Source organism: Stegostoma tigrinum, chromosome 10, assembly GCF_030684315.1.
Source record: "Stegostoma tigrinum isolate sSteTig4 chromosome 10, sSteTig4.hap1, whole genome shotgun sequence".
Classification (NCBI taxonomy): domain Eukaryota; kingdom Metazoa; phylum Chordata; class Chondrichthyes; order Orectolobiformes; family Stegostomatidae; genus Stegostoma; species Stegostoma tigrinum.
The window spans coordinates 30,162,290-30,175,744 of NC_081363.1; the positions used below are offsets into that span (position 1 = coordinate 30,162,290).

The window sequence follows — 13,455 nt, forward strand, 5'->3', positions numbered from 1 at the left end:
TCTTAAGTTGCTAAATTCATAGGGCAGCAGCATTGTAAGATGTGGCCAATATTTCAGATGGCGTATCTAAACCAACAAGCTTCAGATGATGCAAGTTATTATGAACATTTCACTGACTGATCATCTGGCTGAAATTACTTGATTCTCATGAACTCAGCAGGAGTAGTTGCCTGGTAACCTGGTATGATTCTACTTTCACTATGAAGAGAACCATGAGATGTGAAGATGCATAGTTGACTATAAAATGCTCTGAAACATGCTACAATGATGAGCACAACTATAAGGGTTTTTTTTAAAAGTGATTTGGGAAGCATAAAATATTCATTGCTTTGTTTTTAAACACAGGCCAGATACAAACAACTGGCTTAGTTAGACTTCAGTAGTTATAAGAACATTGATTTAATTCAACCAATCTTTGTCTTCATATTTGTGCAAAATTGTAAAGATGTTATACCTCCCTAAATTGGTGAATGCTTCACTTAAAAAATTACTAACTACTCTTATGCATTCTAAACTTCTCAATCTAGTAAATGCTTATACTTGCATCTTTCCATGAAAACTGATGACACTGCTTCTTTTATTAATTTTGACTGAGGAAGAAGGATCTCACCAGGCTCTGCCATAGCTATGCCTGCGTTCCATTAAACTCTAGCATCTGAACGCATTCATAGGGCAAAATCGTTTTTCAATTTCTGTCCACTTTGGTGGCAAGCTTAGAGGCAGGACTGTGGCATAGCCTTTCCATCTCTACTAATTAGGTTCCAGGCACAAAGACCCATTGTTGAGGCTTCTGACCTATTGAGGCCCTTAAGAGTCTAATTAATGACCACTTAAGTGCCTCTTCCACCTACTACTGATATAAACTTAGATGCAGAAAAGCTTAAACATGTCAGCGAAACAGCGCAACTAACTTGTCACTTCTGGTTGCTGGATACGGGGTGAAAGGCATTGAATGCTCATCAAGGGACACACAAAGGGAGGGGCAGGGGCCAGTATCACCCATATCTCTGTCATTGCCACTGATATGATATGCCTCTCCTCGCAGCATTCACTGAGTGCTTTCAGCCTCACCCACAACTTTTTTAATCTGTGGCCTGAGTCACTCTGGACAGTCAAGAGCCCACTGCCTATTCTCCCAGCAAGAGCCATCACGTTCACTACACAACTGCTGACCACATGGGTTGCTGACCTCTGACTGACTGGAAACTCTCAACAGGTCAGCACTCAACCAGTGGCTTCTTTATTTCAGACTAAGTCCGCTGAGGACTTTGCTACTGCCTGATTGGTCTGTAGCTCAGAAAGCATTCCCAAAAAAAGGTAATGTGGGTCTCTTAATAGCTCTCTAGCTGGCAGGAAAGATTCTCAACGCCTCAAGTTTCTGCCCAATGTCCTAAAATTGACTAGTACTAATCTTGCATGGTGAAGTGATATAAATTACATACAAGAGTAGATTATTTTCTAACGTTTGAAAAATTCCAAGTGAGCTTTCAATATAGTTGTTTTATTGATAGATTAATTTTGGCAAAATAGTTTCTATCCCAAATGATAAGAACAATCACATAAACTAAACTCAGCCATCTCTTAAAGTGTAAAAGTATGAAATATTTAAACTTGATTAGTTTCAGATGTTATTCACTTGTAAGTAAATGCTTTTATACAAAATCCAAGCATTCACTTTCTAGTTATATTTCAATGAACTGTACAGCATAAAGCTCAGTCATCTCCCGGCTGACTCCCCTATAGTTAATAGTGTTAACTGTATATAATTAGTTCACAACACTTATTGATCTTATTACTTATAACTTTGAGGTACTTAGCATCATATTAACATAATTAGATACTAACAGACTCCTCTGTTTACATAAACAAAATTTCATGTACTCAAACTCAATTTTAGCAAAAGCCCTTCAGCTCTGCTTGCTTAAATCCTTACTTGACAAACCTGCTGCTGCCTACAGTGAACTATTGCTCACAGCACTGCAAATATACAGCTACATGGAGAATGAGATACTTAAGAACATCTCTCATGTCTATAAACCTTAGATCAATCCTAGATAGTGACAGTATCTCTGAAAAATACTTGGTTAAAATGATCCAGCTAAATAAAGAAATAGAAGAAGAAAGTCAAATGCTAGAAGTGCGTGTTTGGTATGACCTGGTATATACTATCAGTCAGATCCCATGGTTGAGGGTGATGGCCTTTTGCTTATTAGCCTCTCAAAGTTTGATATTCATGGTTCTGGTAGATTTATCATGTTATTCGCAATGTACGAACAAGAAATTTGGTGACAGAGCTTGTACGTTAGAAATAAATAGTGAAAAATCAGTTACGATAAATCAATGAGTATATCATTAGAAGTAAATAGTGAGCAGTTAAGAATAATCAATTAGGATATTCCCCTATCAAAAAGGGGGAACGTTGACAATTGGGGTGACCTTAAATCTGTTACCTCAGCATTCCACATTTGGTAATTCCTGTATATCATGAGACCTCATTTTATGGTGTCACATTAATAAGTAGCCTTCAGCAAAATTTCAATACGTTAACAGGAGAGGTCATAAGACTCATGAGTTTTGACTCAGGCACTCATTACTCTATTATCAATGCAGTGGCATCAAAAATAAGATAGCTTTGGTCTTAGAAGGAATGAAAAATAACCTCTAAATGGAAGTGGACAAGGGGGCAATGGTCAGCTGACTTATAAGTAGCTATCCCATGGCCACTGGCTAAGAAGGGTTAGACAGGTGATTGACATTGCATTGATGGCCAGCTCCCAAACTGAACTACATTAATAGAGATAGGAAGGGAAGACGAGCCAAGGAGATCCAAGGTGTCATGCCAACTATCTCCTGAGGGGATAACTGAAAGTTCTCCGACATCAGTCTGAGGAAAGAACAAAGACTGTTCATACTGAGACCACCGAAGACTGAAAGACACCATCACAAAGGGGCATAGCACCACTGGGATGTGGGAGTTTCCTGCCTCCCTATCTCCATTCTAAAGAACATCTCTGGGGTTGGTAAAGTGTTCTCATGTACCACAGGTTGTACATTTCTTTTCTTTGACTAATTAACTAAAGTACCATGTCTAAACTGCTGTTTTTCAATAAACTATCAGAAAATTACTAGAAATAATCAGCTGCCAATTTTAGGCAACCATGATCACGAATACCATGAAATCAACACCTTGCTGCTGGTTTAGGAGAAAAATGACCACTGCGTTTTCAAAACAGCCTTCAGCACATCAAATATCTTTGTCCAAAGCAAATTGTTTAAGGGAAAACTATCCTGGAATTTACATACATTGTTGCATGGAATGTTGATCCAAACTGCCCTTTTTACTTATCAACATACTTTGGCATACAAGGCAAACATTTTTATCCAATGCAGCTGTGAACAGAAATGCATTTTCACACTGCACGTGGAAGTTGTGCATTTTTGGTTTCTTTCTAGATGGCCCAGGTTCAGTCATTATTGCTTCACCTTGTAATTCATGATGTCACTCTGCCACAGGTAATGCTGCCTTTTGACTCACTCCTCTAGAACATCCGGAACGTGCTAACACCTTTCAAGTCTGGAAGAAAGAGAGGTCACTCACGCAATAATTATTTCATCTTGTTCACCTTGTGTTGCTCAGATAGACATTGGATGTGGGGCGTAGCAACAATCCCTGTAATCTTCCTTCTTCCTGCACAGACTTATAGGTAAGTAGATGAACAAAAACAGAGAGTGGGCAGAGAAGCAGAAACAGCTGGGCTGCTCTTGCAGACAATCTGCATGGATAGGATGAACTGAGTAGCCCATGTTTCCTGTATTGCTGGCAGGGGAAGGCCTTACTCATGGATAACTGTTTACAACTCCACAGTCCAATCAGTTACTTGTTGTCAACCAAAGGTCCATTCATACACGAAATTAAAGCAAAGAATTGCAGATGCTGGAAAGAATCAAAAACAGAAATTGCAGGAGAAACTCAGCAGGTTGGGTGACACCTGTGGGACATACTCATCTGTACACACTGTAGTTCATATGCATACTAGGCTTCAACACTTGCTCGAACACATCCTATTGCTGAGAGATAATGGGAACTGCACTTGCTGGAGAATCCGAGATAACAAGGTGAGGAGCTGGATGAACAGAGCAGGCCAAGCAGCATCTTAGGAGCACAAAAGCGGACGTTTCAGGCCTAGATCCTTCATCAAAAAAAAGTTTTTTCTGATGAAGGGTCTAGGCCCGAAACGTCTGCTTTTGTGTTCCTAAGATGCTGCTTGGCCTACTCTGTTCATCCAGCTCCTCACCTTGTTATCTCCTATTGCTGAAAGGCTTTCTCCTACCACATTCACAGCTTTAATATCTCTAAACTTGTTGTTAAGAAATATTCCCTCCATTAGCCATGACAAATTTGCCACTGGTCCAAATATGGTCCCTATTCACTTTACCATTACCTTATCCACAATTATTTTATTATCTTTACCATGCAGTATTGTTCATTTGGTTGGACTGTCTACAAATGTACAAATAAAACTGTTTTTCCTTTATCTCACAGTTTGAGTCCAGGGTCACTACCTCATTGAAATCTCTTGTTCAGGGCATACTTACTCGGACAACGTTCTTCAGTTTTTCTTACAAATCTCACATCACTTATCTCTCCTATAAAATTACAACACTCCTAAATGCATATTTACTGCATCCATTACTAAAATGTTTACCTTTTCGAGAATAGATAGGAAAATTGGCCTTATTAAATTTAATAATTTAAAATATCATGCCACTGGTATGATACTTAAATCCTAGCTGCCATTGCTTAGGGAGTAGTCAAAGGGTCAAGTAGGATGGTGGCCATGAAGTAATCAGAGATATTGCACAAAAGACAGTTGCAGAAAGGTTGTGATGTATTTGAAAATTTGGAGCCACCAGGTATGTTGTCTCTTAAATGTTGGGAATTCATGCCGGGTAGTTGTTTCGTGGAGAAGAAAGAGTTGGAAATTCCATATAAATAAGGCAAGTTTGACTATTAATGACATGCAAATGCATGAAAGTAAGGCAACAACAGCTCATTAATGAGATTCTGAGATCGCTGCTTAAGGCTGAAGGGGAAACTCTGAAAGGTGGCATTGATATTCTGCTTTTCTCATTCCTGACCAAATTTTCTGATTCCCTTACCATTTTCCAGGGAGGGAAAAAACTCTGCCCATGACTTTCTAAGTCTGTGCATGAACATGGAAAGAGGCAAAATTTATGGAAATACTGATCACTCACTGACAACACTCACCAAAACAAATTTACTAGTTAACAAAACTCACCAAAGTACTGCCATGAACTAGGAAAAGAAATTAAACTATGCCTTTCAAACCCTGGGGTCATCCAAAGCCATTTGCAGTCAAATAAGTACTTTTGAACTGTAGTCATTGTTGTTAAGTAAGCCCACAGAGCAGCAAGGTAATTCTAGATAACAAAGTGTAGAGCTGGATGAACACAGCAGGCCAAGCAGCATCATCGGATCAGGAAGGCTGACGTTTCAGGCCTAGATGGTCTAGACTCGAAATGTCAGCCTTCCTAATCCTATGATGCTGCTTGGCCTGCTGTGTTCATCCAGCTCTACACCTTGTTATCTCAGATTCTCCAGCTTCTGCAGTTCCTGTTGTCTCTGACAGCAAGGTAATTCTGTTGTTTTATTACTTGAGGGCCATGTACTGGCAAAACAATAGCAGAACACCTCTGATCTTCCTGAAGCCTGCTATGAGATCTCTTACATTCCCTTAAAAATGCTGATAGAACTTCAATTAATTGTGTCATCTAATAATACAACATTCGTATTGTAAATGTCAACCGCATTGTGCACTCAACTCCTGCAGTTTGATCAAAAATTTTTTGACTTACTTGCAAGAATGAAAACTAAGCCAAGTCAACACTTGGAAGTTAAAACTATTTTGTTTTTAGCTTTATGTGCAGCAAACACTCTATCCTCAAAAGACACTAATACATTGGAGAGAATACCAAAAATTCCAAGAGGATGATTTCTCAGATTCAAAATCAGGCAAGTTGATTTTATTGAATAAGGACATTGAGAGTATTTCCATTAAAGTACTGATAGGGACATATCCTACTTTAACAGCTTATAGTTATCTATAGCCTTAACAGAAAAATATTTCCCAAACCTTTTTCAAATAAATACAAAGAAAACAAATGCTAATCCAGGAAGAGGGTAGTCACAAGAAGTGAACAAATGCTAAGAACTTAAGGCAGGGAAGTCTAAGTCAGCTAGGTTTAGGATGCCAATGGTGGGGTATCATGAAATTAATATAACAGACCAGGATCAGAGAATTGGAATATTCAGTACAGGTTGCGTGGCTGGAAAAGGCTATTGAAATCAGATGGTTCAACACAACAAAGGGAAGTGCAGATGAGGAGAAGCATTTAAATACCACAGCAAGAGCCTCTCAGCAAGTAGGGCATGTACAAATGGTAAATCAACAAATGGCAACTGATATAATCGAGATGTCATGGCAAAGGTTTCAGCATGCTGGAGTGTGTCAGAATGGAAAACAAGCAATTAACAGCAATAAAGAACAATCTGGAGGGTAACAATATTAGAATTCAGAACAAACTTCTTTTCCCAAAGAGTGGCGAGTGTGTGAAATTCTCCACCAGAGTGTGACTTGTACAAATGCATCTAACAGAAAACTAGAGAAACATAAAACATGGAAAGCATTAGATTATTATGGTGACAGAGTTAAATGAGGAAAGATGAGAGGGGGCTCAAAGGGAATATATTCATTGGTATAGATTGGCTGCATTGAATTACCCATTTCTGAACCAGAGCAATCCTATGTACTGATAAAGATGATTGTTGCAGAAGGAATTGCAGTAATATGAAATTAAGGAGGTGAAGTTAAACAATTTCTCCACCTCGACCTGTTGTCACATTCTCATGAGCATTTTGAACAGACTAAGCAATACCGGTATGCTGGGAGGTAGCAAGGACTGCAGATGCTAGAGTCAGACAACACAGAGGAGCTTAAGGAACACAGCAGGCCAGGCAGCATCACAGGAGTAGGAAAGCTGATGATTCGGGTTGGGACCCTTCTTCAGAACTCAACGGCACTTGGAGATGAAGAGGTAAAGGGAGGGTAGGAGGCCGAGGAGTGGTGTCCGGAAGCATGAGGTTTGTTGGTGGCAAGAGAAGGGGTTTGCTGAAGGTGGATTAGATTCCCAGTCAAAGAAATAGGCGCAGAGGTGCTTTACTGACTTGTGGGCACAGGGAAATGAAGGGGCGTTCTAAAGAATGGTTCTGACCTGAAACATCGCCTTCCCTATTTCTTTGATGCTGTCTATCCTGCTGTGTTCCTCCAGCTCCACACTGTGTTGAATATCGGTATGTTGCATTTTTTCTGAATGGTGATAAAAGACTCAAAACATGTACAGTTCAAATGCTTAATTTCTATAGGTACGTGTTTTTAAAATTAGTTTAACATGACACAAGCTGAAGTTATTGCCTCAATTGCATATTTGAGAACTTCTTCAGTCATCACCTGCATTATATGGTGCCACAATTGCCTTAATGAAAGTCTATATTGGGAAATCTTGAAAAACCCTTTTGAGAATGAGGAATATCACGTTGTCACACATTGTAAATTCTGCATTCTATTAGAAGTAAAATGATACATGCTCTATATTTTATTCAATGCAACAAGGGAACTGTACTGGCACTTCCTGTCAGGCCTGAGATGGCCTTTCAATGCAGTCCTTGCCCGTGATGCTCACTTCCCACAAATAAATAATAAAACTCACTTTATCCCAGATACTCATCATCAGTGAAGTTTTCTGAGCAAGTTGCCTGTCCATCATATCAGTAGCAGATATCAAAAATCAAAATAATGAAAAATATTGGATAACATATTTCATAGAAAATAAATCTGAATGATTCGAACTCTGCTAAAGGTCTTGCAAATTAACCTCAGGTAAGATATTCTGACAGCAACATCTATCCATTCTTTACCATTAAAGGGAGGTTTAATTTATTTTTTAGAAACAAAGTCCACAAACAAGAAATACCATATGCATTGCAAGACATCAGCGTCACAATTTAAATGAGTTTGTTACAGAAGTGGGATATCTACCAGATTCACAATGCTTAATCACTAGGATCATCCAACAAACCTTGCTTCAAAGATGCTTCACCATAAAGAAAGAGGAAATTACTTCTAGTTTCATGATAAATGAAGAAATTTAATTCAAAAAAACAATGAATGTAGAATATCAGAACATAAGAGAAGCAAAGCAGGAACAGGGGTAATGAAGAAAACATGTCAAAATAATCAAAACGACTAATATTTTAATGGTCTATCAGAAAAATGAATTGTAGAAAGTGAGTTGGGACCACTGGCAATGGATAACTGTCAATTAGTCCATAATCAGAAAAATGATTATGGCACTTAAATACTTGTTATCAGTCATTACCAAAAGAAGGGCACTAGAGAAGAGAAAAACGAAAATTAAAAATATGACAAACAAAGATAAAGTATAGACCCATCGGGTTGCATGAAAAGATTCCAAGGAAGATGAGGAAGAGAATTAGAGACATCAGGAAAAATATTTAAGGATTGCCTTCATTGATCAGCCCATTGAGCTTAGCAGTTGGGATGTCATGTTGTGATTGTACAGGACATCGGTGAGGCCACCTTTGGAGTACTTGTACATTTCTAGTCACCTTGCTACACAAAGAATATTATTAAACTGGAGAGAGTTCATAAAAGATTTACCAGGACGTCGCTGGGACTTAAGGGTTTGAGTTATAAGTATAGGGTGAACAGGCTGAGACTTTTTTCACTGGAACACAAGAGTTGGAGGGGTGGCTTTATAGAGGTTTGTAAAATTGTCAGGGACACACAAAAGTAAATAGCAAAAGCCTTTCCCAAGGGTGAGGGAGTTCAAAACTAGAGGGCATATGTTTGAGATGGGACGAAAAAGATTTAAAAAGGGACCTGAGGGGTAAATTTTACACACAGAGAGGTGGTTTGTATGTGGAATAATCTGCCAGCGGAAGTGGTAGATGCAGGTACAGTTACAACATTTAAAAGACATTGGGATAGGTGCATGAATAGAAAAGGTTTAGAGGGATCTGGGCAAAACGCAGGCAAATGGGGCCAGTTTAGATCAGGACTTGGTCAGCATGGACAGGTTGCACAGTCTGTTTCCATGCTGTATGACTATGACTTTCTGATTGCATGCTGGTGAGCCAGAGAATGACTAATTTCTGCTGGAGACAGATCATTGAAATAATTAGAAAGCAATTAGCTTAACATTAATGATAATAAATGTGTGAAACACGATGATTGAGAATGATGCCTGCTTGGAGGAAAAGCAAGTATAAAGAATTTCATTAACCACTGCTCTTTCATTTGAACAATGTAGACTACGAGAAGGTACAACAGAATTCTTTAACATTATGAAAGAACGGAAGACATACCTAGGAACCTATTGCTCAAAATTAAACTTATTTGCCAAAGTCACATAATATTTTTGTTTGTAAAATTGAACCTCAACTATTAAAGCAGTGCCAGCACAGGTACAAAATAGCAACAGGGATGAAAGCATGACTTTTGGGGAGGATGTAGAGAGATTCACAAGAATTATGCTAGGGACAAGGAGAGTAAGCATGTGAAGAGCAATCAGGGAAGTTAAAGGGAAGATTTAAAATTGATGAGGGCTTTATTAGAGTGGAGTAAACAATGTCAGTGTCAAAAAATATGTATTATACTGACTTTTAGTTCTTAGCTTTGACATAGCTTCGGGGTTTAAAACAGAAAGAAACGGAAAACACAATAATTCTCCTCAGTTTGTTTGAGGTGGGCTGTTGACTGACAAAACAATGTACTAGAGAGCAATGCACTGGTGATTCGGATCCCCAGGAATATCATGTATCAACGCAAACATGCTATGGTGCAGCACTTGTGCATGAGATTGTTCACACTGCTTGAAAATGAGGAAAGAGATACATGGATTCAAGAAAGAACAAAAGGGGATATAAGGGAAGAGACTAATACAGCATTGCTTGAGAGACAGGCAGTAGGAAGGTTTTAAAAGTAGGGAGGTGACTCAATGAAGGGAGCCAGATAAACAATTTTAGAGGACTGGAAAGTAAAGGCTGAAAAAGCAACTAACAATTTTCAAACAATGGAGTAAAAATTAAAATAAACTTCACATTATTTGAACAAATAATAATCAGGAATGGAAATCAGAGGATCAGTTTTCTAGTTTGAGACCTTGGGATTATTTGGTAATGAGTTTTAAAATCAACACTTTCAGGTCACGGGAATAAGTGGAGCTTAAAGATGATTGGCAGATCAGGAGTGTTGAAACTAATGCAAACAAGGATATAAACAGTGCATTTAGGTTTAGTCAGGAAAGACAAGTAGGAAAACATTGGAGAAGTTAAGGTTTTGTTTAATCAGGCACATTATTTGGCACCACTATTTCTAAAATTCATTTTCAGAATTAGTCCCCATTGCAGCATATCTTGAGTATTTCTTTGTTCTTGGAGTAAACCTGTTACCACAGGCTGGAATTCCTGATCTACAGCACAGCCAGGAATTCCCACTGATTGTCTGCAACACGAGGCTGGGTTCATTCACTGGCAAAGAGCAGAGCTGTGAAAGTTTCCTGATGTTTTAGAACAAACTTGTTGGTCCTTTGTCCCAGGCTTACCGCTTTGTCATGACAGGAGGCAAAGAGTGCATATACAGTGTGCATTTGCCGATACTATTGAATTTGGGTATGAGAATATTTGACATATGAAAAGATATTTCATGAAATGAAATCACTATTTCTATTAAGACTCTGATAAAGAAAACTTGATGCAGTTTAGTTCATTTTTAACATCTATCCTACATTGATTTCAGCAATCAATAAATTAAATGAAGCCATTGTGCAGGAAGCCAATTCATTAACTGTTACTTTCAAGGCATGCCCCTTTTTGTTTCTACACTCTTCATGAAACTAAACAGCCAAATCTGGTAAAGTGATAGTAGGAACTGCAGATGCTGGAGAATCTGAGATAACAAGGTGTAGAGCTGGATGAACACAGCAGGCCAGGCAGCATCAGAGGAGGAGGTAAGCTGATGTTTCGGGCCTAGACCCTTTAGTGATTGATGCTTTTATTTTATTTAGATAGTCTCTTTGCCACTATGGCCAACATTGCACAGAATCAAAGATCCCACTCTAGAAAGGGAGATCCAAGATACTAATATCACTTTTTATACTTGAGTGGTGTTTCCTGTCATCTGACCATATGCGATCTTGCTGATGCCTATTCATAACCCACACTTCACTGCTAACACAAAGAAAAATGTGGGGACATCCGCAAAGGAGAAACAGATTTAGAAACACCATGCATTTTTAATGTAGCGAGATTTTCTCCCAAGTGCAACATATTGGGTGTCTCGGAAATTAATTTGTATGCTGCATTGGAGAACACTGGCTATTTTATTTGAGTCAAAGCCAGGAGACAGAGTACTTTATACAAAATTTGCTGACATAGATGTCAGTGTAGCGCCAAATTATATCACAACTTTTCTTCAAATGCTTGGATTGGCAGGGTTTTTATGAAATACTCTTAAAAAAAATCATTTGGGTCGGTATTGGTGGTGGTGGTATTGGAGAACAGTTGTACATAGGTGTATCCTTTTGAAAAAGTGTTTAAAGGTTTTGTGAATTACAGAGAGTGGGTAGGGGTAAGAGGAAGGAGGAGCTCTATAAATAAGAGCTTCAACGGGGGAAAAAAGTGCTCCTGGCACTGGCAATTGTGCTTTCAGCTGCCTTGAACCTAAAATGTGGAATTTTCTCACTGAACCTCTGACTTCTTTTAAGATTCTCCTTAAAATATACTCCTTTGATTAAATGTTTTGGTTATTTATCCTGCAACCCCTTCTGTCACTTGTTCTTTTAATATGTATACAATTGGTCTGTTAAGTATTTTGTCATTTAACTGTGTTAAATGATTAATATAAATGCAAATGGTTGTTGTTCTTGGAGAGAAAGATGTGTTTAGGTGAGCTTGAAGGATGTAATGAATTTAATTAATTTGTCTAGTTAATTACGGATCATTTATTTTGTTAAAATTCCTTTTAAAATACAAAAAAGGAAGTTTGTGGCTATTTCTGAAAGGATGTTTAAAATTAGCCAGAATCCCTAAAGTACAAGCAGGGCAGCAGGGTGTGCGTGTGTGTGTGTGTGTGTGTGTGTGTGTGCGCGCATGGGGGTGCTCTGTCAATGTTTACAAACGGTCATCTTGACATGAAAACTGAGTACAGAACAAGAAGGTAGAACAAATTTCAAATGTGGATGAAGTAAAAATGTTGCAAAAAATGACTCATGAATATGTTATTTTATAACAATTTTCAAACTTTTCCACTGTTTACCTTATGTTTTTAAAGAAATCTCTTGCTTGCCAATCTGTAATCTAATATTATCCAAAGACCTATATGGCGTGTTACATCAGACAATTCACATGCAGTATATCTTTGTGACCTAAAAGTATAAAGGTCACAGTCTCCATCTTACGTGGGGCCACTATAAGCATGTCGTACTGTGAAGCAAACTGTTGTTTGCAACCAAATAGCTTAATATTAGCCCAGATCCTGAAGTGCCTCTGACTTTGAGTTGTTCAATCTTTCAGTACTACATTAGCCATTTTTAGTTTTCATGTTAGGAAAACTAACATAAGAACTGCTGCATCAGGTACGAATACCCTGTGGGAGGCAAATGCCCACAACCAGGTGTCAGATTATATGGTGCCTGCAATTTGTCACTGGAGAATGGAGGTCAAAGGTCAGAACACTGACTTAAAACAGCATAACACAAGATTTCTGAGGAAAATCTCAAAAAAAGGAAATCTCTATTGGCTAAACAGATATTTTAAATAAAAGCTTTTAGTAGGCTTCTTATGCTTTAAGCAAGAACTGGACAAAAAAAAACCAAGAAGGCATAAATTAATTACTTACCCCTGTTTTCCAAGCAACTCATATTCTGGCACTTTAGGTCCATAAGTCTCTATTTGTAAAGGCTGGTAAACATACAGTGCTTCTTCTATCCTAGGCATTGGCTGTAAGGATATCTGTTGACCCTGTTTAGAAGACAAGGTAAGTTAAAAGGATTAGTTCTGAAATATAAAAAGAAACAAACAGTAAATAATATAGTGTGCACCAGAAATATCTATGTAGTTCTATTCCTGTAATCCAGCATTTAGCATGGCCAATCCACCTTAGCTACACATCTTTGGACTCTCAAAAGAAACTGGAACACCCAGCTAAAACCCCGTGCAGACATGGAGAGAATGTGCAATCTCCACACAGTCACCTAAGGTTGGAATTGAACCCAGCTCCCAAGCACTGCTAACTGCTGTGCCACCACGCCATCCCATTAATCTTCTTAACACAAACCAGAAGTTACAGCAGAGAA

General features: G+C 38.4%; 1 protein-coding gene across 1 annotated transcript in view; it reads right to left on the minus strand.

The window, feature by feature from the left end:
• Positions 1-13,455, minus strand: part of mnat1 (MNAT1 component of CDK activating kinase) — a 161,505-nt gene that overhangs the window by 51,931 nt on the left and 96,119 nt on the right. Inside the window, exon 8 of the mRNA XM_048537992.2 lies at positions 12,999-13,120. Within this exon, the coding sequence (XP_048393949.1) occupies positions 12,999-13,120 (122 nt within the window). The remainder of the gene's footprint in view (positions 1-12,998; positions 13,121-13,455) is intronic.